Consider the following 24,371-nt stretch of genomic DNA (forward strand, 5'->3'; position numbering starts at 1 on the left):
TTTTTACTGCAAGGATCTTAGCAAAAAAGAGAAAAAGAATCTCATCCCTTAATCAATGACACACTGTCAGTTACCAAACACGGAGTACTGCATAATCAACTATTATCTTAATTTTTTAACACATATCTAAAAGGAATTATTTAGACTATCAGAAATACTACCTAACAGAAGGTCTAAAGGTATCATCTCCTTCACTGCATCAAGAATCCCTCTTTGTCTTGCCTCTTGACCATCCAATTCTCTTGCACAAGCCTTGCAACATCCACATACAGCACAGCCAGATTCTCCAGAACCACAACCACAGATCCTAAAAATAAACAAATAAATTATTAACTGAAATCCTTCTCTTTCCTTAAAACTCCATAACATCTTTTCTGCACTTTTAAGATTAACTTAAATGAATCAGCAATGAAATCACCCCTTCAGATCAGGATTTGTCAATTTTAAAGAAAAGGTATGAAGAGATGAATAATTAAAAGGTATGAATAGATATTACACACTCCTAATAGGCATAATTGGTATATTTCTACAGAAAATACAAATGGATTCTGCTATCTTCAAAGCCATTATTAATAATGTCTTTAAAAAGGTTTCACAATTAGTGAGGCACCAGCAGCTTTAGTATTAAAAGGTCAGCAAACAAACAATACGGCTATCTCCCAGGTAAGGGAGATGTGGGCAGCCTTCAATGAGTGAGCTCAGCTTGCCAGCTTCATGAATTCTGTCTCCTTACCCCTCCCTCTCCTTTACATGCCATCGTCTCCCATTCTCTTTCACTGCATCCAATTACCTGTTATTTTTCCTCTTCTTCGTCCTTTTCCTAGCACTTGTGAACTAAGCATATGGCCTTTGATTATAACATAAAAGAAAACAAGAACACTCCCAGGAGTTGGCTAGAAGGTCGGTGAACACTAATTTCTTAGTCACATATTCTGCAGGAGTCCCAGCTTTAAAGTTATTTGTTGGATCAGTCCTGAAAAACTTGTGACAGCCTCACTGAGCCTCTCCCTGGTTATCCAGATTTGTGGAGACACAAGACAAAGGATCTACCTGGCAACAATTTTGAAACACATAGCCAGGTGCCCTGTGAAACTCCTGGCTTTCAACAGCAAGTATTAGTGGCAATTTGGAAGATCACTTACTACAACAGTAACAAACTGATAAAATAATATGCCCTACTGAATTGGCCATGGGCACTATTTTAAAAATAATGTTTAATTCTAAATTTATTCTAAGATATGTAGTCACAATTTTATAATATTTAAGTCATCTGTAATAGTGCTTAGTGTCCTCCATATTTATTCCTAAGTTGACTTTATTCATGTGTTTATTTCTGCTTCACTAATAAAGAAATTACTGTACTTGGTTAGGTACTATCCATTTAAATCTGTAAATAATTATTGGAAACTGATAGTATATCTCTGGGGAAAAAAGAAAAGAAGAATTAATTTCAGAAAGGACCAAAGACTTTAGAAATTCACTTATGATATTTATCAATGGCTTAAGTTCAGAGATTGGGAACACTTAATTTTAAATGGAAATAGCTTGGGAGAGATCCAAAAAGATAAATTTCAACTCCAATGTTGTTTTTTAAAAAATCACAGAATCTTTCTTTAATCCAAATTAAACTTTAAAATAAACAAGTTAGGGGCTTAAATACACTAAACAGAGCCAAATATATAGCTTTCTAGAAGAAATACTATCCTTTGATAAAGAGAGCCAAAATATTTTTTAACAGGCTAAAAATGCAAAGAAAATTTATTGTTAAAAAATCATAATATTCCAACAGCCTGAAAGAAAAGGCCTATTACATATGATCTATTTAACTATGTTAGGCCAAGTATAAACCCAGAAATATACTCATAGGAAATCCAGACATTATTTGGGAAGAAGCACCTGCATACTAACAAGGTGTCAAACAGGGGAGCCCGAGATGAGGAGGTGGGTGTTCTCGCTCAGGGTTTTTTTTGACAAGATTCCCCCTACTTCCCAAAGCTGGCTAATTATCATAAATAATCTATCTGATCTTACAAAGATCAGATCTATCATAATACAAAGATGCATGATAATTAATTTGATCTCCCAAAGGATACCCCATTATATTATATTAGCTATAAACGGCAACACAAAAACAGGACTTGAAATTCTCTCCAAGATTCTAGGGGAAAACCTGCATTCTGATTCTGCCAAACTCACATATTAACTTTAAAGTGATATATAACACAGAACCCTGGGGGAAAAAAAGTAGTCCAACAAGAATGAAAAGGATAATTATAACAGGAATAATGCAACTTTAGAAGTGACAGCTCCTCAAACTCCTAAAGTTGCGAATAATTTATCAATTCAAAAGAAAATTATATACCCCTAATTGAGTATTCTATGTGATGTTTGATAATTCCACACCGAAAAAATTCATGTTCAACACAAATGAATAGACCTCTGGCATTAAAGCAGTCTTACGAAAAGACTACAAATGAAGGCACAGACCCAAGCATTAAGGAAATTTATGACCTGTTTTAAAATAATGGCTTAAGTCAGACAGAGAAAGACAAATATCATATGATAGTGCTTATATGTAGAATCTAAAAAAAGGCTACAAATGAACTTATCTACAAAATATCACTAGAAATAGAGTTAAGATGTAGAAAATAAACTTATGCTTACTGGGGGGTAACAAGGGAAGGAGGGATAAATTGGAAGATTGGGATTGACACATACACACTACTGTATATAAAACAGATAACTAATAAGGACCTACTGTATAGCACAGGGAACTCTACTCAATACTCTGTAATGGCCTATATGGGAAAAGAATCTCAAAAAGAGTGGGTATATGTATATGTGTAACTGATTCACTTTGCTATACACCTGAAACTAACACAACATTGTAAATCAACTATATTCCGATAAAATTCAAAACAAAAACAGAAACTGAATAAGTGGAAAGACACATCCTGTTACTGAGTGGGAATATTTAATACCATAAAAATCAATTCTTCTAAAACTAATAGATAAATTAAATGCAATTTCAATTAAAATTATATTTTGTTTTAATTAAATACTAAGAATAGTCCCCCAAATGATTAAAAAAGACAGACACTGAGAGTAGCTAACCTTACTAAATGTTAAAATACCATACAAAACATAAACCACATAATATTAGCATAAGACTAGATCAGTAAGTCAGGAAAATAATGGAAGGCCCAGAAAATAGATTCTGATATATAAGGGAATATAATAAATGATAAATCTGGTAGCCATTTCACACATCATGACTGTACAACTGGCTACACATCTGTAAGAAAATAAAGTTAGATGTCTACCCCACATCAGAACAATAATCATCCATTGGCTTTAAAATTTATTAATGTAAAAAGAAATAAAACAGGCTTTTTGAAGAATATTTAAGATATCATATAATCAGCTAGAAACTGAGAGACCTTTCTAGTCTAGATAGAAAATTCAAAAATTTCAAATACATATTTGCTTATAAAAAATGTCAAGTGCTTTTGCGTAACAGAATATAACCTAATTTAGTTATATGATAAGTAAATTGGGAAACTATTTTTAGAGAAGACAGGAAACAGTCAATATGAAGAATATTCAGAGAACATCTTTCAATTTTTAAGGATAAAAACAATACAGTCAAAGGTTTTTAAGAGAAAACTCACAGAAGAGTATATTTAAATATCCAGGAAAAATGTGAGTCATTGAAATATATATGAAAATAATGATGAGATATCACTTCACATTCACTGAGTTGACAGAAATTAAAGAATTATATGATCTGCTACTGGCAGTATTTCAAAAGTAACTGCCTTTTTTCTGCTGTTAGTGAAAACAGAAACCCTTCATTTTTTAAAAACATTAACCACCATGAGCAAAACAAATAAACAAAAACCAATACTTTTTAAACAAGCAGTAACAGTCCAGGAAATACACTCCATAGAAATAGATTCACCAATACATAAAAACACAATATATGTACAAGAACATTTTTTTGTGAAATAAAAATTTAAGTAATAAAATGAACTGAGAAACTTGAGGAAAAAAAATAAAATAAGAGAGACCTTCAAGACGGCAGAGGAGTAAGACATGGAGATCACCTTCCTCCCCACAAATACATCAGAAATACATCTACATGTGGAACAACTCCTACAGAACACCTACTGAACGCTGGCAGAAGACCTCAGACCTCCCAAAAGGCAAGAAACTCCCCACGTACCCGGGTAGGGCAAAAGAAAAAAGAAAAAACAGAGACAAAAGAATAGGGATGGGACCTGCACCAGTGGGAGGGAGCTGTGAAGGAGGAAAAGTTTCCTCACACTAGGAAGGCCCTTCGCGGGCGGAGACTGCAGGTGGCGGAGGGGGGAAGCTTCGGAGCCACAGAGGAGAGCACAGCCACAGGGGTGCGGAGGGCAAAGCGGAGAGACTCCCGCACAGAGGCTCAGCGCCGAGCAGCACTCACCAGCCCGAGAGGCTTGTCTGCTCTCCCGCCGGGGCGGATGGGGGCTGGGAGCTGAGGCTCGGGCTTCGGAGGTCGGATCCCAGGGAGAGGACTGGGGTTGGCAGCGTGAACACAGCCTGAAGGGGGCTAGTGCGCCACAGCTAGCCGGGAGGGAGTCCGGGAAAAAGTCTGGAGCTGCCGAAGAGGCAAGAGACCATTGTTTCCTGGTGCGCGAGTAGAGGGGATTCAGAGCACCGCTTAAATGAGAGATGGGCGCGAGCCGCGGCTATCAGCGTGGACCCCAGAGACGGGCATAAAACGCTAAGGCTGCTGCTGCAGCCACCAAGAAACCTGTGTGCGAGCACAGGTCACCATCCACACCTCCCCTCCCGGGAGCCTGTGCAGCCCGCCACTGCCAGGGCCCTATGATCCAGGGACGACTTCCCCGGGAGAACACACGGTGCGCCTCAGGCTGGTGCAACGTCATGGTGGCCTCTGCTGCCGCAGGCTCGCCCCGCATCTGTACCCCTCCCTCGCCCGGGCCTGAGTGAGCCAAAGCCCCCGAATCAGCTGCTCCTTTAACCCTGTCCTGTCTGAGCAAAGAACAGAGGCCCTCAGGCGACCTACATGCAGAGGTGGGGCCAAATCCAAAGCTGAACCCCGGGAGCTGTGCAAACAAGGAAGAGAAAGGGAAATTTCTCCCATCAGCCTCAGAAGCAGCGGATGAAATCTCCACAATCAACCTGACGTACTCTGCATCTGTGGAATACCTGAATAGACAACGAATCATCCCAAAACTGAGTCAGTGGACTTTGGGAGAAACGATATATATATATTTTGTCCTTTTTCTCTTTTTCTGAGTGTGTATCCTTATGCTTCTTTGTGTGAATTTGTCTGTATAGCTTTGCTTTTACCATTTGTCCTAGGTTCTGTCTATCCGTTTTTTTTGTTTTTAGTATAGTTTTTAGCACTTGTTATCATTGGTGGATTTGTTTTTTGGTTTGGCTGCTCTCTTCTTTCTTTTTCTTCTTGCTTTTTTTTTTAATTACTTTTTAATTTTTTTATTTTTAATAATTATTTTATTATTTTTTATTTTAACAACTTTATTTTATTTTATTATTATTATTTTTTCTTTCTTTCTTTCTCTTTTTCTCCCTTTCCTTCTGAGCCATATGGCTAACAGGGCCTTGGTGCTCTGCCCGGGTGTCAGGCCTGTGCATCTCAGGTGGGAGGGCCAAGTTCAGGACACTGGTCCACCAGAGATCTCCCGGCTCCACATAATATCATTCAGCCAAAGCTCTCCCAGAGATCTCCATCTCAACACTAAACCCAGCTCCACTCAACGACCAGCAAGCTACAGTGCTGGACACCCTATGCCAAACAACTAGCAAGACTGGAACACAAAACCACCCATTACTATAGAGGCTGCCTAAAATCATAATAAGGTCACAGACATCCCAAAACACATGAACAGACGTGGCCCTGCAAACCAGAAAGACAAGATCCAGCCTCATATGCCACAACACAGGCACTAGTCCCTTCCACCAGGAAGCCTATAAAACCCACTGAACCAACCTTAGCCACCGGGGGCAGACACCAAAAAAAAAGGGGAACTACGAACTTGCAGCCTGAGAAAGGAGACCCCAAACACAGTAAGTTAAGCAAAATGAGAAGACAGAGAAACACAAAGCAGATGAAGGAGCAAGGTAAAAACCCACCAGACCAAACAAATGAAGAGGAAATAGGCAGTCTTCCTGAAAAAGAATTCAGAGTAATGATAGTAAAACGATCCAACATCTTGGAAATAGAATGGAGAAAACAGAAGAAACGTTTAACAAGGACCTAGAAGAACTAAAGAGCAAACAAACAATGATGAGTAACACAATAAATGACATAAAAAATTCTCCAGAAGTAAAAAAAAAAAAAATTCTCTAGAAGGAATCAATAGCAGAATAACTGAGGCACAAGAATGGATAAGTGACCTGGAAGATAAAATAGTGGAAATAACTACTGCAGAGCAGAATAAAGAAAAAAGATTGAAAAGAATTGAGGACAGTCTTAGAGACCTCTGGGAAAACATTACATGCACCAACATTTGAATTATGGAGGTCTCAGAATAAGAAGAGAAAAAGAAAGGGACTGAAAAAATACTTGAAGAGATTATAGTTGAAAACTTCCCTAATATGGAAAAGGAAATAGTTACTCAAGTCCAGGAAGCATAGAGATTCCCATACAGGATAAATCCAGGGAGAAACACATCAAGACACACATTAATCAAACTATCAAAAAGTAAATACAAAGAAAAAGTATTAAAAGCAGCAAGAGGAAAACAACAAACAACATACAAGGGAATCCCCATAAGGTTAACAGCTGATCTTTCAGCAGAAACTCTGCAAGCCAGAAGGGAGTGGCAGGACATATTTAAAGTGATGAAAGGGAAAAACCTACAACCAAGATTACTCTTCTCACCTAGGATCTCATTCAGATTCGACAGAGAAATTAACACGTTTACAGACAAGCAAAAGCTAACAGAATTCAGCACCACCAAACAAGCTTTACAACAAATGCTAAAGGAACTTCTCTAGGAAGAAAACACAAGAGAAGGAAAAGACCTACAATAACAAACCCAAAACAATTAAGAAAATGGTAATAGGAACATACATATCGATAATAACCTTAAATGTAAATGGATTAAATGTCCCAACCAAAAGACACAGACTGGATGAATGGATACAAAAACAAGACCCGTATATATGCTGTCTATAAGAGACCAACTGCAGACCTAGGGACACATACAGACTGAAAGTGAGGAGGTGGAAAAAGATATTCCATGCAAATGTAAATCAAAAGAAAGCTGAAGTAGCAATTCTCATATCAGACAAAATAGACTTTCAAATAAAGACTACTACAAGAGACAAAGAAGGACACTACATAATGATCAAGGGATCAATCGTAAATATTTATGCACCCAACATAGGAGCACCTCAATACATAAGGCAAATGTTAACAGCCATAAAAGGAGAAATCGACAGTAATACAACCATAGAAGGGGGTTTTAACACACCCCTTTCACCAATGGATAGATCATCCAAAATAAAAATAAATAAGGAAACACAAGCTTTAAATGATACATTAAACAAGATGGATTTAATAGATATTTATAGGACATTCCATCCAAAAACAACAGAATACGCTTTGTTCTCAAGTGCTCATGGAACATTCTCCAGGACAGATCACAGCCTGGGTCACAAATCAAGCCTTGGTAAATTTAAGAAAACTGAAATCGTATCAACTATCTTTTCTGAACACAATGCTATGAGACTAGATATCAAATACAGGGAAAAAATCTGAAAAAATACAAACACATGGAGGCTAAACAATACACTACTTAATAACCAAGAGATTACTGAAGAAATCAAAGAGGAAATCAAAAAATACGCAGAAACAAATGACAATGAAAACACAACAACCCAATACCTATGGGATGCAGCAAAAGCAGTTCTAAGAGGGAAGTTTAGAGCAACACAATCCTACCTCAAGAAACAAGAAACATTCCAAATAAACAACCTAACCTTACACCTAAAGCAGTTAGAGAAAGAAGAAAAAAAAACGCCCAAAGTTAGCAGAAGGAAAGAAATCTTAAAGATCAGATCAGAAATAAACGAAAAGGAAATGAAGGAAACGATAGCAAAGATCAAAAAAACTAAAAGCTGGTTCTTTGAGAAGATAAACAAAATTGATAAACCATTAGCCAGACTCATCAAGAAAAAAAGGGAGAAGACTCAAATCAATAGAATCAGAAATGAAAAAGAAGTAACAATTGACACTGCAGAAATACAAAGGATCATGAGAGATTACTACAAGCACCTATATGCCAATAAAATGGACAACTTGGAGGAAATGGACAAATTCTTAGAAAAGCACAACCTTCTGAGACTGAACCAGGAAGAAATAGAAAACACAAACAGACCAATCACAAGCACTGAAATTGAGACTCTGATTAAAAATCTTCCAACAAACAAAAGCCCAGGACCAGATGGCTTCACAGGTGAATTCTATCAAACATTTAGAGAGGAGCTAACAGCTATCCTTCTCAAACTCTTCCAAAATATAGCAGAGGGAGGAACACTCCCAAACTCATTCTATGAGTCCACCATCACCCTTTTACCAAAACCAAAGATGTCACAAAGAAAGAAAACTACAGCCCAATATCACTGATGAACATAGATGCAAAAATCCTCAGCAAAATACTAGCAAACAGAATCCAAGAGCACATTAAAAGCATCATACACCATGTTCAAGTGCAGTTTACCCCAGGAATGCAAGGATTCTTCAATATACGCAAATCAATCAATGTGATACACCATATTAAAAAATTGAAGGAGAAAAACCATATGATCATTTCAATAGATGCAGAAAAAGCTTTCAACAAAATTCAATACCCGTTTATGATAAAAACCCTCCAGAAAGTAGGCACAGAAGGAACTTACCTCAACATAATAAAGGCCATATATGACAAACCCACAGCCAACATCGTTCTCAATGGTGAAAACTGAAACCATTTCCACTAAGAGGAGGAACAAGACAAGGTTGCCCACTCTCACCACTATTATTCAACATAGTTTTGGAAGTTTTAGCCACAGCAATCAGAAAAGAAAAAGAAATAAAAGGAATCCAAATCGGAAAGGAAGAAGTAAAGCTGTCACTGCTTGCAGATGACATGATACTATACATAGAGAATCCTAAAGATGCTACCAGAAAACTACTAGAGTTAATCAATGAATTTGGTAAAGTAGCAGGATACAAAATTAATGCACAGAAATCTCTTGTATTCCTATACACTAATGACGAAAAATCTGAAAGAGAAATTAAGGAAACACTCTCATTTACCATTGCAATAAAAAGAATAAAATACCTGGGAATAAATCTAACTAAGGAGACAAAAGACCTGTATGCAGAAAACTATAAGACACTGATGAAAGAAATGAAAGAGGATACAAACAGATGGAGAGATATACCATGTTCTTGGATTGGAAGAATCAACATTGTGAAAATGACTATACTACCCAAAGCAATCTACAGATTAAATGCAATCCCTATCAAACTACCAATGGCATTTTTCACAGAACCGGAACAAAAAAGTTCACAATTTGTATGGAAACACAAAAGACCTCGAATAGCCAAAGTAATCTTGAGAAAGAAAAACGGAGCTGGAGGAATCAGGCTCCCTGACTTCCGACTATACCTCTAAGTTACAGTAATCAAGACAGTATGGTACTGGCACAAAAACAGAAATATATATCAATGGAACAGGATAGAAAGCCCAGAGATAAACCCACACACATATGGTCACTTTATTTTTGAGAAAGGAGGCAAGAATATACAATGGAGAAAAGACAGCCTCTTCAATAAGTGGTGCTGGGAAAACTGGACAGCTACATGTAAAAGAATGAAATTAGAACACTAACACCATACACAAAAATAAACTCAAAATGGATTGAAGACCTAAATGTAAGGCCAGACACTATCAAACTCTTAGAGGAAAACATAGGCAGAACACTCTATGACATAAATCACAGCAAGATCCTTGTTGACGCACCTCCTAGAGAAATGGAAATAAAAACAAAAATGAACAAATGGGACCTAATGAAACTTAAAAGCTTTTGCACAGCAAAAGAAACCATAAACACGACGAAAAGACAACCCTCCGAATGGGAGAAAATATTTGCAAATGAAGCAGCAGACAAAGGATTTATCTCCAAAATTTACAAGCAGCTCATGTAGCTCAATATCAAAAAACCAAACAACCCAATCCAAAAATGGGCAGAAGACCTAAAGAGACATTTCTCCAAAGAAGAGATACAGGTTGCCAACAAACACATGAAAGAATGCTCAACATCACTAATTATTAGAGAAATGCAAATCAAAACTACAGTGAGGTATCACCTCACACCAGTCAGAATGGCCATCATCAAAAAATCTACAAACAATAAATGCTGGAGAGGGTGAGGAGAAAAGGGAACCCTCTTGCACTGTTGGTGGGAATGTAAATTGATACAGCCACTATGGAGAACAGTATGGAGGTTCCTTAAAAAACTAAAAATAGAACTACCATATGACCCAGCAATCCCACTACTGGGCCTATACCCTGAGAAAACCGTAATTCAAAAAGAGTCATGTACCACAATGTTCACTGCAGCTCTATTTACAGTAGCCAGGACGTGGAAGCAACCTAAATGTCCATCGACAGATGAATGGATAAAGAAGATGTGGCACATATATACAATGGAATATTACTCAGTCATTAAAAAAACCCGAAATTGAGTTATTTGTAGTGAGGTGGATGGACCTAGAGTCTGTCATACAGAGTGAAGTAAGTCAGAAAGAGAAAAACAAATACAATATGGTAACACATATATATGGAATCTAAAAAAAAAAAAAAAAAATGGTTCTGGTGAACCTAGGGGCAGGACAGGAATAAAGCTGAAGATGTAGAGAATGGACTTGAGGATACGGGGAGGGGGAAGGGTAAGCTGGGACGAAGTGAGAGAGTAGCACTGACAAATATACACTACCAAACGTAAAATAGATAGCTGGAAGCATCCGCATAGCACAGGGAGATCAGCTCGGTGCTTGTGACCACCTAGAGGGGTGGGATGCGGGGGTGGGATAGGGAGGTTGGGAGGGAGACACAAGAGGGAGGAGATATGGGGATTTATGTATACGTATAGCTGATTCACTTTGTCATAAAGCAGAAACTAACACACGATTGTAAAGCAATTATACTCCAATAAAGATGTTAAAAAATAAATAAATAAAATAAAGTAAAAGGTTTAAACAAATCAAATGAAAGAAAAGCACATTAAATAAAATAACACTGAAGTAAATTATAATAGCAAACAATTATAAGAATTATAATTATATGCCAGTGTGACTTTAAGAACAGCACAACAGAATGAACTCTAGAGTAAACTTTGAAATGTGTTTTGCGTAATTTCTACTATTATTGTATCTTGAGTATTAATCATTCTCTTACCCTCCAGGGACTCTGTCCGGACGCCCACTGCTGACACAGCTGGCTCCGTAACCGGTACAGTCTCCACACACGGTGCACACCATGCACTGCTCCAGCTTCCACTTGTGCATGCCTGGAGGACACATCATGGACTTCTCGTCTTTATCATCTAGCTCTTCTTCCAGGTCCTCATCCATTGCTGTTGCCATATTTTCAACTCCAAACCCTATTTGAAAGATCAGTTTATAATTTTCATCTAGATTATTCCCATGTCTAAAAAACTGGTAATTTTATTTCCCAATTTACAAAATGTATAACACATACTAATCCCAATGAATATACACAAGAATGATAAAATATTAGAGGAACAAAAATAAAATTTAGTTTAGGGACCACTAATAAATGCTCTCTCCATTTCCTTTCTGCAAAAAGAGGCAGTGATGGCAGGAGTATCTCATAGCTGTTACTTTCTGTCACTCGTACTTCTAATTTTTTCTGATTTTAGTCCCTACTCTCCATCCTCACCGCCAATACTTTTGTTCAACAGACCAAAGAAAGTTTCCCAACCACATTCTAAAAGCCAAGAGTTCCTCCACTCTAGAACATCCTCTCATTGTTGGAAATAAGCTTTTTTTTTTTTTTATAAATTTATTTAATTTATGATTTATTTTTGGCTGCGTTGGGTCTTCATTGCTGCATGCAGGATTTCTCTAGCTGCGGTGAGCAGGGGCTACTCTTTGTGGCAGTATGCGGGCTTCTCATTGCGGTGGCTTCTCTTGTTGCAGAGCACGGGTTCTAGAGCGCAGGCTCAGTAGTTGTGGCGCACAGGCTTAGTTGCTCCGTGGCATGTGGGATCTTCCTGGACCAGGACCCGAACCCGTGTCCTCTGTATTGGCAGCTGGATTCTTAACCACTGCGCCACCAGGGAAGCCCGGAAATCAGCTTCTTAAAATATGTATTTGATCCTATGACTTCACAATTTACAAACCTCCCATGTCTTTCAAAGGTCTTCAAAAGAACAAAACTTCTTAGCAAGATACAGTCAGTCGCAACATGGCTCCCGATTTTCTCCAACCTCATTTCCTCCATGCAAACTATATTCCAGCTGAACCTAAATTCCCTCTGCTTTACAAATATCCTGTGTCCTTTCACATGCTCAGGGCCTTTGCTCATTCCTGCTCCACCTGTATCTCTCTGCCTCATTTATCGGATGCCTCTTCCTATCTCATCTACCAGAGAAACTCCTTTTCAGCCTTCAAAAACTCAACTCGGAGGTCATTTCCTATGAAAGCACTTACAGTTTTTTCCAGGGTAAGTGATTATCTCTTCAAAGCCTGTTTATACCTCAATTACAACTTATTTAATTGTGTTATAATTCATTCAACTATTTTTTTTTTGATTGAACACCAACTATGCCCCAGGCATTCCTTTATGTCAGAGTCAGCAAACTTTTTTGTAAAGGGCTAGATTGTAAATAATTTAGGCTTTGGGGGCCACATAAGTCTGTGTCACATTTAAAAAAAAATAACCCTTTATAAATATAATATACATTCTTAGCTTGAAGGGCCATACAGAAACAGGCCCCTGAGAAGATAAGGCATCAGATTATGGTTTGCAAATCTCTGCTCTAGGCACTGAGGACTGTGATAATGAGCAATTATAGAGCTTGCAAGCTAGTAAGAAAAACTGACATGAATCAAATAACCATACTGAAAAGTATAAACATACAACTGTGACAGAATTATGAAGAACATACAGTGCTACAAGTGCATATAATGAAAGAGCAAATCTGTGGGAATCAGTAATTATTTTTTATGTTTGTCTTTCATAGCAGACCTAGATCCTCAAAGACAAGGTTCTATCTTACCTACTTCATCACTTATTCTTAGTCAACCTTATTCTCTGACCACTTACACTTGTAACAGACTCAGTACAAGTCTGTCTAATCAAAAAATGAACTCATAGGATACATAATCTTTTTTATTTTTGCCAATTCTAATCTGTGGACACGTTGAGAAATTAGATAGATGACCAAGTATTGGATAACTATGTCAAGAGTTAGAATAAAGCAATCCTTAAGAAGGCATAAATCATATTTTTAACAACAACAATAGCTAAACCACATCGAGCATTTACTTGTAACTGGCTCTACATGTATTACTCATTTACTCATCCCAACAGTACTATAACTATCATGCTCAAATTAATCTCTAAATTCAAAGCAATCCCAATCACAGTGACAAGTAAAAAAACTGATTCTAATTCACATGGAAAATAAAGGCCCCAACCTGACTACATAAAGCAAAAATTTATAAAGAAAAACAATGACAAACTTGTCAAAATTTAAAAATTATATACAACAAATGAAACCATAAATAAATGTAAAAGATAAGCCACAGGTTGGTCAAAGATATTTGCAAGGCATACAGTACAGTATACAAAAAATTCCTACAAATCAATAGGAAAAAAGGCAAGCAAATAAGAAAAGTTTGAAGAGAATCTAACTCACTATTAATAGTCAAGGGAATGCAAATTACAAGAGAGACTCAGTAATTCTACTCCTAGTTAAATACCCAAAAAAAGGGCACTCATATTTTCACCAACATTTACTAGAATGTTCACAGCAACACTAACATAAACCAAACTAGAAACTACCCCAAAGTCCATAATACTAGAAAAGATTTTAAAACTGTGGTATATTCACGCAATTTAATACTATACAATGATGAGAATGAACAATATATAACTAGCTGGTAACAATATGGATGAATCTCATAAAGCTGAATGAAAAGAAACTAGACACGAAAGAACTCATACTACATGATTCCATTTATATAAAGTACAAATGTATGCAAAACTAATTTATAGTGTTAAGTGGAGAGGTAGACAGTAACTGGAGAGGCACATTAAGGGGGGCTTCCTGGGATGCTGGTAATATTCCTGATCTTGGTGCTGATTACATGAATGTGTTGTTCATTTTGTGACAATTCATCAAGATGGGCACTTATGCTATGTGTACTTTTCTGCATGTATGTTATACTTCAATATAACAAAAAATTACAATGAAAAACCATGTCATAGCCATCAAAATGACAAAAATCAGTCTGTCAATACTATTAGTGTGATATGGAAAATCAGACTTTACTTCTAAGAATATCCATTGGTACAACCTCTTTCAAGAAAAATCTAGCAAAGCTGAAATCTACAACACTAGAGAAAAGTCTCACACACTTCTGCCAGGAGACATGAATAAAGGAGGTTTTAAAATTATTTATAATAGTGAAAAACTGGAAATAACTCATCTATCAGCAGGAGAATGGATAAACTGTGATATGTTAGTCGCATGGTTTATTACACAGCAGTTAACATGAGTCATCCAGATTTATATGTACCAGTGTCACTATATTTCAAACACAATGGTGAGATTAAAAAAAAATTTACAGAAAAATATAAATAGATTAGCACTTATAAAAATCTTCTTTTTATGTGTAAAATATGAGCATATAATATACAAAATATATAAAAACAAGTACAAATACAGAAATATGACCTAAAGGATATTCATCAAAGTCATGATTGTGACTAATTCTGGAGAGAGATGGAGTAGAATAATAAGCCTTAGAAGGGGAATGTGGGACACTTGAATCTTATCTATATATTTTTTTACTGAAAAACGGTTAAGACGTGGTGGTAGATACACAATTTTTTTTACATTGCAATATTATTTTCTGTACTTTTCCTGTTTTCTTTTTAAAAACATCTTTTAAAAAATCCTTTATTTCTTTGCAACTCTGCAACCTGTATTCATTATGTGTCTTACGCTACCAGTTTGCTTTCTAATGCATTACTTACTAACAGAGTGGGTGTGATTTATATTAAGTAAAAACAACTTTTAACAATTTCATTTTGGTTATTACAAAATTTACCTTAAGAATCCAGAACATAGGTGTAAACATAGTTTCAGGATAATAAAGAACAGTTTTATTCAGTTCAGAACTCTTATAAAATATAATTTGAATCTATATTTATACTATATATAGAAAACTAAGCTGCTTCTCTCCTTTATACCTAGTAGGTGTTATCCAAATCCATGGCTCACTAGTTCAGCAAGAAGAAAAAAAATTTCCATTTTGGAGTAATTCATTTCATTTTGTTCTTCCCTCTTCTTTAAAATCAATATGCTCTAATAGACTTGCTCTTTTAAAAATTAAAGTGTTTTAAATACATACAAATATAAGTAAGGTGAAGAAAAAAAATAGAGGGCTCCTGATATCCAGATGAGCCTGCCATCAAGAAGGCCCCAAAAAAACTAAACTTGTTTTTGTTAATTTATACAAATATTAATCCTCAAACCCATTCATGCTTTAAACACAGTTTAGTGCTTAATTCTAATAATATGTCTCTATTTCCTATTCTCCATCCATACAAAATTAAAAAGAGAAAACCTGAAATTGGAGTGAAGGGTATAGGACAACACTGATAGCAGCTAGAAGTAAAAACTGAGAGTAAGAATGAGGTAGACACAACTATAACCAACAAACAAACAAACAAACAAAAAACCCACAACAAACATGGCAAAGGATTAACCCCTCTCATCCTTCTTCAACAGCCTGAGTGTTGGGGCAAAGGATACAGTATATAAGGTGCATCTACAATTTCACTCTTGATAAAGGGTCAAGTATTCTTACAGATCACTCTTAGTTGTCAAGAACTGATTAAATTACAGGTAGTACATGCTGTTAAACAGGAAGATAATATTTGCAGATAGACTGCTGCCAAAAATTGTTATAACTAAAACATGGGGTATGAAAGGACCGAATAACAAAGAGTTTCAAAAATGCACTTTTCTGGGATAATTCAACCACTAAAAATGCTAAATCAAAGAAGTGCTATTACATTTCATATAAAATTAAGAAAAAGATACAAGTAAGCAAGCTCATTTGCTCAGAAATTAGAAGTCTAAAGTATATTGATTATTCCAGTGAGTGATAGACTGACAAATAAATAAGAAATTTAGTAGTTTTCATAATTTTTAAGTATGAAATCAAAAAGCCACTTGTTTTTTAAAGAGTAAGATTCTTCACCACGGTGTTCTGAAAAACTATTGAAAAAAACAACACAAAATTTAATATCCACACATTAAACACCTACCTTTCCCACCTTGGTTCATGGCACCAGTGTCTCGTCCACATTGTCCTTTATTATTCACACCAAATGTCCAAACTTCTCCATTCTTCATTAAAACGCAAGTATGAGCTTTGCCCATAGCTACCTGAGTTACAAAATGGCCCTTCAAATCTGTTACCAAACCTACAGGAAAGATACAAACTTGGTAAGAAACAACAAAAAAGCCTTTCTGGGCCTAGTAAACCATCAGTAACGTAAAAGGACCACTTCAACGCAGAACTTTTCATTTCTGGGATAAAATAACCCACCAAGATGGGAAATAGTAGCCAAAAGATGGGCAGGGTATCAGTAAATTAATTTTATAATTTTGTAATGAAGCTTCAAACTCTTAAAATGTTATCATCTAGACTTGGGACAAATCTTTACTCTGGCATTAGCTCAAGCCTGCTTCTCCTGAACGCTTGCTCTAAGTGGCAGTACCTCTCAACAATTCTCAGAAGGGTCACTAGATTTCAAACTTTCCTGACCCAAGAACAAAGGAACCTCTGAATCATGTACTTTACTTGCTTTGACCTGCCTCAGCAAAACAGAGTAAAATACTCACCAGAGTATTCTGAAATAACATTGTTTTTGTAGAAACCTGCGAGATTTTCCAAAGCAGTATTTTTCGATCATTTTTAATCTACAATGTTTTCTTCCATAATCCAACGTACAGCTAGTTCCTAAATTTCACTTATTCACATATTGCATTCATTATAGTTACCATATCCAAGTGCCACTCATATTATCTTAATATTTTTTGCATCAATTTTAAATTTGACTAAAGCATTTTAACCTTATCCAGTAGTAATAACAGTAAAAATCAAAGATTGTTGAGTATTTATAACATACACTAAAATATAAACATTTTTTAAAAGTTGAAGTATTTGTTTTATTTAAATCACAAACAATATAATTCTCATACCACACTTTGGCAAAACCGTTCTATATTATTAGTTCAGATACCACTTCCTTAAGGTGACCTTCCCTTTCACCCTATACTAACTTAAGTCTTTTGGTTAAGCATACCTCAAAAATTCCCATTGTTAGTATTTAGCATACTTGAAAAAGATATGTATATACAGAAATAGTATTTACTATTATTAACAGTATTAGCTGACATGTCTTGAGCCCTTACATGTGCCAGGCTCTGTTCTAAGCATTTCATAAGCATTATCTCCTATAACCTTATAAGAGCCATAGGAAGCAGGTATTATCATTAGCTCCCTTTTACAGGTGGAAAAAAATGAAAAGTTAAGAAAAGCTCCGAAGACTTATGTAATTTAAGCTAGTTAGCCAAATAAAAAGTGGCCATGCCAGGGTCTGATTCTATATCCATAACCATTAGACCACATATCTCTAACATTTAAGTTCTGTAATGGCCAACTGTCTCTCAGAGCCTCAAAGGGAAAGGGACCATGTCTGTCTGGTCCACCAAGCCCTGACATATTGTTAGTTCTCAATAAATATATGCTGAATAAATGCACAAGTTTCCATAAGCCTTAGCCAAGAGGATTTTAGCAAGCAATAGTTACACTGAATATTATTTTTAAACTATACATGAGCCCACCTCCAAATTTTGATTCACTCTGATAGTTGAGGCCAATTGAGACTCTAGATATTATCACATTAAACCATCTCATAAGTCACCTGAGCACAGTTCAAATTAATAATGGACAGTTATAAACGTTTGATATATGTCATTTCCCCCGCATGAGACAATCAACTAAGCTTCTAATCAGAAACTTCGTTAATTCTGATTTCCTTTTTACAGAGAAATTTATAGGCTTTATATATTTACTTCATATAAAATCCTTCCAAGTGGGTTGCCACAATCATTTTACTCATTTCTAAATGCTAGAAAGAAAATATAACAACCAAATATGACAAGTTTTTGAGATTACAGTTTATAAATATAAAACCTTTTATTTGGCTAGTTCTATCCCTCATATCCACTACTTGTAGTTATCAGTCACTCAGTCACTCAACAAGTAATTCCTGAGACCCGACCATGCACCAGACACTGCGCTGGGAACTGGGGATATAATAGGAAATAAGAGAGAGACAGCCTTTCTCTAACTACCTAAGAATAGGGGGAGATAAATAATCCATCAGTTATAAATTCGCTAAGTTATGAAAATCATGTCCCCAGGGTACCACCAGGAACATGTCACATGAGCGTCTAACTGAGCCTAGGGAGAGCTTTCCAGAGAAAGTAACAGCTAAGGTAGAGCTGCACTAGTCAAGCCCCATGATTAGCTCTGCAGGAAACTAGTGACACTGTTCCCAGCAATAAGGCAGGAAGGAAGAACAAAACACTGTACTTAGAAAGAAATGTGAAAAATGTAGAGAAAGCATGCTACAAATGTTAATTTTCTAGATATATCTTTGTAATACATGAAGTCTAGTATAGGACTTTCTGTGCATAAAAGTAAAATGGTGTTTAAGTTTAACTTACTTGAACTATCAGAGTAAATGGCATCTTTTCCAAACATGTATAGCTCTCCATCTTTAGAAATAACAGAACTACTTCCATTATTGCAGGCTGTATACACCACAATCTTTCCTTCCATCTTAATTATCTTTTTAGGTTTATAAGGTTTTGATTGCCGTCTGCTCTTAGCTTAAAACAAACAAAAAAAATTTAATTTAAGGCATCTATGTACAAATAAAAATAATGATTTGTATATAAAGCCCAAGGAAAAATATATCATTTGCATTTATCATATACTTTATTTATTTATTTTCACAAAGGCCTGGGCTTCCCAACATGTCAATTAAATGAGTCAATCTGAAAGCCTCATCTCGTTAAATGTCTATTAGGCTATTGCTATCAGATCCTCTTCTTTGTAGCACACTGAAATTCCCAATGAGAAACACCAATTTTCTACCAAACTTCTGGGGAGCCCAATCTCTAGATTAGCGCTTATATTATCAATACCATTCCATTATCATATATATATATTATATTTATATAGAATATAAATCTATAAAGTTACATATATATATTATAAATATATATATATGTATATATAATTTTTTTTAATCCCTTTACTCTCAAACTCTATCGCAAATGTATTCCTCCAATAGATCCTGGAAAGTAAAATCAGTTCCTCATTCATTCAACACATATTTATTAAGCAGCTACACCTAGTCAGAGATTGAAAGGAAATATGCATATGGAGGGAGAGCAAACAAATTTAAACGTAGATGATTTAAGCAGTCTCTGCTCTCAAAAACTAAATCCCTGAATTGAGCAAAAGATGGGAAATACCAATCTTTTGTTCCCTTAGTCAATCTCAGTTTTTGCATGCCTTTCTGATTAAAAACATATTGCCGTGTTGGATACAATTCTGGGATTAAAATACCACTATATCTTTTCTTATAACATGATCTATATACTTATATACAACAACTAAGTTATCTGGTGCTTAAGCAAAGGAAGAATGATGTCCTCCAAATGCTAGAAGGAAAAACTGGCTGGGCTGAAGTTTCTGAGGTATGGTAATACACTTCATAGCTATTTGAAGGGATTTTTTTCAGGATAACATTTATTTACACATGATTTCTACATTAGATGTTGACTTCAGACCTAATCCTCATAAGATACTACCCCAACTACTACAATGTATAATGTACAAGAGAAGTTACAAAAACAGAAAAATGATCCTTTGAGGAAGACTGAACAGAAGCATAGGAAAGCTAAGAGATAAACGATAAAAATCGTTTAATTTTTCATTGCTTAGGAATTTTATCACAATGAAATAACACCAAGAACAGTGTTTCATAACTGACACTATTATACAATTTACATAAGGTTTACCTCATTGTGAAATATATACTCTTTCCAAAATTTCCAATATATTACTTCTAAAATATTCTTTCTAAAATAATATACTGGAATAAGTAAGTTTTTTAAAATAACACCAACTGACAAAACAGATAAATAGCCATGCATGCAATGCATAAGGCATATAAAAATTCATGAATATGAACTCTAGTATGAAATCAGCAATCATAGTTCTTTAATGAACAGTACACCACAACCATTAACTGAATATTCCTCAGTATAAAATCTTCTATTAACTTGGGAAGGTTAGTGCTATTGAAATTGATATATCTTATGTTAATAAATTCCACAGTATTTTTACTGAATAGTCAACTCACTTGACTCTCCATCTTCTCCTTTACTAGCAGATCCTGTAAAGAATATGCTTCCATCTTCTGCAACTAACAGAGCATGAGAGCCATCATGTCCAACTGAGAAGTGCACAATCTTTGGGGATTTTGTAATTGGTAGCTCAACCCATTTTCCTGCTGAAGGACCCCCTTGTTTGATTCCGAGACTCTGGTATTTGCCAGTGTAATATATCTTAACACATTAAAAAAAAAAAAAAAAAAAAAGGAATTATAGTGCCTTTTGAAGTAGTGCACCAGGTTTCACATGAGAGAAAAACAACCTCCATACTTTATTGAAAATAAAAATAATAAGAACTCAAACTCTTTCTTTACTACTACTATTCAACTTCTGAGAGCTGAGCAGGAAAGAAATAGGCATATTTTTCCAAAAATATACAGTTCACAATAGTTTTCATATCTACTCAGGATACTTATCGTCTTTCATAAGTATCCTGAATAGGTATGAATAAATACATGCCATAAATATACTCCAAACATACAACAGAAGGAAATTCATAAAACTGTCAATTCATTTTTCCCAGTGAAAAAAGGCTTACATACAAATATACTGTATATGCCTCATAATTTTAATTTTCAGCATTCTTTTAATTACCTTACTTTATCCTCGCACTCACCAGATAAGAAAAAAATCTTCCATCTCTATAAATAGATCTCTACAATCTATAACTTAATTGTACATGCTCCTACTTTCCCCAGCTTGTAGTCTATATATGTCTGCACATTTACAAAAATTGGCAAGGGATAACCTATTCAAAATAAACCCAAATGTGAATTCACCCCAGCTCAAAAAATTACATAAAAAGCTCCATAATTAAATATCTGTAAAAAGGTAACATTTTATAAAGTTTATGAAGTTTTATACTCAAATGTTACAATTTTCTTTTACATTATTTCAACATGAATAAAATTTTACTATATAAAAAAATTTTAATCAAACTTTAAAATATGATTATGTTTAAACATGTAACTATGTAAGCTAATCAACTGATTATACCAACTATCTCTTAAAGCAGATAATGTAATTTTTAATCCTAAAAGAATAATTTACCTTTCCATTTGCTGTTTTCATTAGTGCAAACTCTCGTCCTGCACCAAGAATTGCTGACTCCTCATCAAATCCAGTACCTGATAATACAACAAGACTTAATAAATACTGTTACATTTTTTTTAATTAATTTATTTATTTATTTATTTATGGCTGTGTTGGGTCTTCGTTTCTGTGCGAGGGCTTTCTCTAGTTGTGGCAAGTGGGGGCCACTCTTCATCGCGGTGTGCGGGCCTCTCACTATCATGGCCTCTCTTGTTGCGGAGCACAGGCTCCAGATGCGCAGGCTCAGTAGTTGTGGCTCACGGGCCCAGTCGCTCCGCGGCATGTGGGATCTTCCCAGACCAGGGCTCGAACCCGTGTCCCCTGCATTGGCAGGCGGATTCTCAACCACTGCGCCACCAGGGAAGCCCTGTTACATTTTTAATATGAATAATTTCAAGCACAACTTGTGTTAGTTTGAGTGACGAAAAAGTCAATTCAATTAATATCACTCAAAAACAAGGATGACAGGGTATGTCATATGCCTCAATTTAAAAAAATATTAACAGTAGCCACACTACTCCAAGGAAAGATAAAGTTACCATAAGCTTCTTAATTTGTATCAAATTAGTGCCAAATTATTTTTTTAATGTTAAAAAAATTGTTTAAATCAATGTCAGCCATATTTCTTGAATGAATGAATGAACTAATTTTTATTGGGCATCTATTAGCTATCAGGCATTATAGAATGCATGAGCCTTTTCCTATTTGATCCTCACAACTATACTGCTTGGCTTACAAATGAGCAAATATATAAAGCATGGTGAAGTAAGTCCTGACATGAAGCGTCTGGGCTTGAACAATGCCATTCAGATATTTGAATTAATGTATTTCAGATTCCCTGTTCCAAGCTTTTTTCTATAGAAGAACATTTCATGTAGCTACTCCATGAATACATATGTGTGCATATATACACAAAAACCCTTATGTACATTTTCAAATTGTGAAACTATGAGTAAATAATTATATAGCACGTTTTATGAGTTTGTGCAATTATACAAACTATTAATGAGTTTATGGGATTTTGAAATCTAAAAACTATGAGTTTAATACAATATTTTTCTATGGAAAAACAAAAATACTACACAAATGCAAAGTAAATCACTAATGAAGTTTAATAAATTTAATAAGATAACAGTCAAAAAAGTTGGGTCTTGCAAGGAATCCCACAAGTTAATAAATGGAATTATTAAACCAGGAACAGTATGGCAAACCAAAATTGAGACCCTCATGGAAACTAGTAATCCTAACTACTACTATGACACTGCAAGAGTAAGTATACTAAGTCCAAGAAATATTCTGTGGACGTCTGCATTTCTGTATCCAAATAAAAGATTCTTAAATCAAATGTTAGGCCAATTACCATTTTCACAATCTATGGGACCATTCTATGACTATCCTGAAAGGCTGTTCAAATAAAAATCAAAGGCTTCAAGTTAATCCTAGTTATTTGTACATATTAATTCGTTCAGTGTGCTTCATAGTAACAGACAGCAAAATAGCTACCTAATATAAGCTACAATGTTGAAAACACAATGTTAGTTTTCTAAAGAAAAAAGAATCTGAAAATTAAAATGTGGGAGAAAGGTTTTTTTGACCATCTTACTTATAATATGCAAGTCCTTTTCCAGATCAAATAGTGAGATACCACAGGCATGCAAGCATTTTCTGGCCAGCTTAAGTTGTAATTCTTGTTGTAGCACAGGCTCAGTGCTTGTGGCAAATATTCTGACAACAAAGCCATCCTAAGAGAAATAAAACATCCACAGTCTTTTGTTACATGAATTGATCTTCTAAGGCTCTACTTTCCATCTAATAAAAATCAAATAATTTATGAGAAAAAGATTCCATTTATACCAGCTTCTCATGACTCAGAATACTTACATCTCTGGAAGCAGCTATCTGATTAATATATTCTCCATCAGTGAATAAAATATTTTGACCTTCAGTGTGGCAATCTGTGCAAGAGGAAGAAACAGCAGTTACATTACGATATAAATAAACACCTCACAAAATGACTTTACTCCTCTGTTGAAGTCAGAATGAGAGTTCTCCACACAATAAAGGTAATTTAAACTCAAAGGGAGACTGTGCTTTTTAATAAAGAGTTACAAATTAGCAGAAACTAAACAATTCAACTAATAATACGCATTACATTTTGTGCTTACATTTATAAATCTTCCATAATCAAGGACCTGAGAGCCCACCTAATTTCAAAATGAACTAGTATTAGATATAGTATGATAATAAACATGCACCACAATGAACAAACTATAATGTGGTTATAATCAATTCAATACAATCACATGCGAGGTAGGCAACACTCTACCTTCAGACATACATCACAGTCATTAGTGTCACAGAAAAATACAGATAGACCTGAAGCTTCTGCATTTGAGGTCTATGGTGTCCAACTACAGATATCCCTTGCTTTATAATATAGAACTGGCTGTACA

At 35.3% G+C, this 24,371-nt stretch overlaps 1 protein-coding gene across 16 annotated transcripts in view; it reads right to left on the bottom strand.

Annotated features, from left to right (window-relative positions):
• The window catches only part of MYCBP2 (MYC binding protein 2), a 269,957-nt gene that overhangs the window by 187,177 nt on the left and 58,409 nt on the right, over positions 1-24,371 (bottom strand). For 15 of the 16 annotated variants that reach the window (XM_082365890.1, XM_082365877.1, XM_082365882.1 and 12 more), the window contains exons 9-16: positions 23,800-23,873; positions 23,522-23,660; positions 21,877-21,953; positions 20,796-21,000; positions 19,087-19,251; positions 16,614-16,772; positions 11,484-11,688; positions 162-307 (exon numbers count right to left, since the gene is read on the bottom strand). In XM_082365890.1, coding sequence (XP_082222016.1) covers positions 162-307; positions 11,484-11,688; positions 16,614-16,772; positions 19,087-19,251; positions 20,796-21,000; positions 21,877-21,953; positions 23,522-23,660; positions 23,800-23,873 — 1,170 coding nt within the window. The remainder of the gene's footprint in view (positions 1-161; positions 308-11,483; positions 11,689-16,613; positions 16,773-19,086; positions 19,252-20,795; positions 21,001-21,876; positions 21,954-23,521; positions 23,661-23,799; positions 23,874-24,371) is intronic. The other variant, XM_082365884.1, reaches the window with a different exon arrangement.

Source organism: Balaenoptera borealis, assembly GCF_965194805.1.
Source record: "Balaenoptera borealis genome assembly, chromosome: 18".
Classification (NCBI taxonomy): Eukaryota; Metazoa; Chordata; class Mammalia; order Artiodactyla; family Balaenopteridae; genus Balaenoptera; species Balaenoptera borealis.